Source organism: Etheostoma cragini, unplaced genomic scaffold (genome assembly GCF_013103735.1).
Source record: "Etheostoma cragini isolate CJK2018 unplaced genomic scaffold, CSU_Ecrag_1.0 ScbMSFa_4108, whole genome shotgun sequence".
Classification (NCBI taxonomy): Eukaryota; Metazoa; Chordata; class Actinopteri; order Perciformes; family Percidae; genus Etheostoma; species Etheostoma cragini.
In genome coordinates, this window is record NW_023268446.1 from 18,422 (window position 1) to 19,894 (window position 1,473).

Genomic DNA, 1,473 nt, shown 5'->3' on the forward strand with positions numbered 1-1,473 from the left:
ATGTTAAACTAAAAGGATCTTACTCTTTAACTAAAAGGTCTATCTCTGTAGGGATCCATCCCATAATGTTGTCAGACATAGAATAATAATCTGCGTTGTCAGCGGCAACAACAGAACTTTTAGTGGACGCTGACTGGACCAATTTTAAAGATTGTTGTTACGATCAGACAAACAATGTGAATAAAACATGAAAAAAATAAATAAATAAAAGCAGCTGAAGCTTTGTGGCGACTGCTGTTGCTGTCACAGTATTAAGATTTTGGGAGGTTTTAGGTGAGGATCTGGCATCAGACGGGAGGTTTTAGGAGAGGATCTGGCATCAGACGGGAGGTTTTAGGAGAGGATCTGGCATCAGACCGGAGGTCAGTCCGTCTCACGGAGGCTGCAGCGCCGCCTGAACTCCTGCCCTCGCTCATGGATCCATTTATTGGACACTGTGGACACAGAGTGACAAAATAAATATGAAGACATCATTTATATCACACACACACACACACACACACACACAGACACACACACACACACACACACACACACACACACACACACACACCTTGGTCATCTCCACACCATCTCCTCTGTAGCTTTCATTGTCTCCGCCTCAGTTTCTTCTTGTCACTCAGAGTGCAATGCATGCTGGGAACTCACCCCACTTGTTTCCGACCAGGACGGGACAGGCGGCGTGTCTGGTCCGGTCGTCTCCGTCTCCGCTGGGGAACAGGTTGTACCAGAACACCGCCGTCCCCTGAACACACCGCCACAAGGTCACCACAAGGTCACACACCAAGTCATACACGCACACCAAGTAACACGCACACATAAATAACACGCACACCAAGTCATACACGCACACCAAGTAACACACCAAGTAACACGCACACCAAGTCATACACGCACACCAAGTAACACGCACACCAAGTAACACGCACACATAAATAACACGCACACCAAGTAACACGCACACCAAGTAACAACAGGAGGGACTGTACCCTTTTAATTTGGGCATGACGTTTAGACCAAAAAGCATGTTTCTTAAGAGGTTTTAACACTATATAGAGAATAACGAGGGAAAAGCTATAATAATAATAATAATAATAATAATAATAATAATAATAATACCTTTTTGGGCCAGACAGCAGCTCCGACATCAGTGAAGACTGTGGCGCCCCCTGCCTGCACGTCACTCATCTGCAGGAGGAAAACACAATCATAGCTTAGCTTAGCACAGCCTACTGCTCCCTGCTAGCCTAGCTTCGCACAGCCTACTGCTCCCCGCTAGCCTAGCTTAGCATAGATCCTGGAGTTAACCGTCTCCATCTAGCCTACTGATCCCTGCTAGCCTAGCTTAGCACAGCCTACTGATCCCCGCTAGCCTAGCTTAGCACAGGTGACATAATGGTGACATAACGGTGACATGATGGTGAGATAATGGTGAGATAATGGTGACATGATGTGTAATATATGGTGACATAA

General features: G+C 46.2%; 1 protein-coding gene across 1 annotated transcript; it reads right to left on the minus strand.

Moving 5' to 3' along the window:
* Positions 1 to 325: 325 nt before the first annotated feature.
* LOC117941053 (prolyl 4-hydroxylase subunit alpha-1-like) lies at positions 326 to 1,259 on the minus strand. Its single transcript, XM_034866149.1, has 3 exons — positions 1,120 to 1,259; positions 649 to 745; positions 326 to 434 (listed from the first exon to the last, which is right to left on the minus strand). The coding sequence occupies exons 1-3, from the start codon at positions 1,186 to 1,188 to the stop codon at positions 364 to 366; spliced, it is 237 nt and encodes a 78-aa protein (XP_034722040.1). The 5' UTR covers positions 1,189 to 1,259; the 3' UTR covers positions 326 to 363.
* Positions 1,260 to 1,473: the final 214 nt, after the last annotated feature.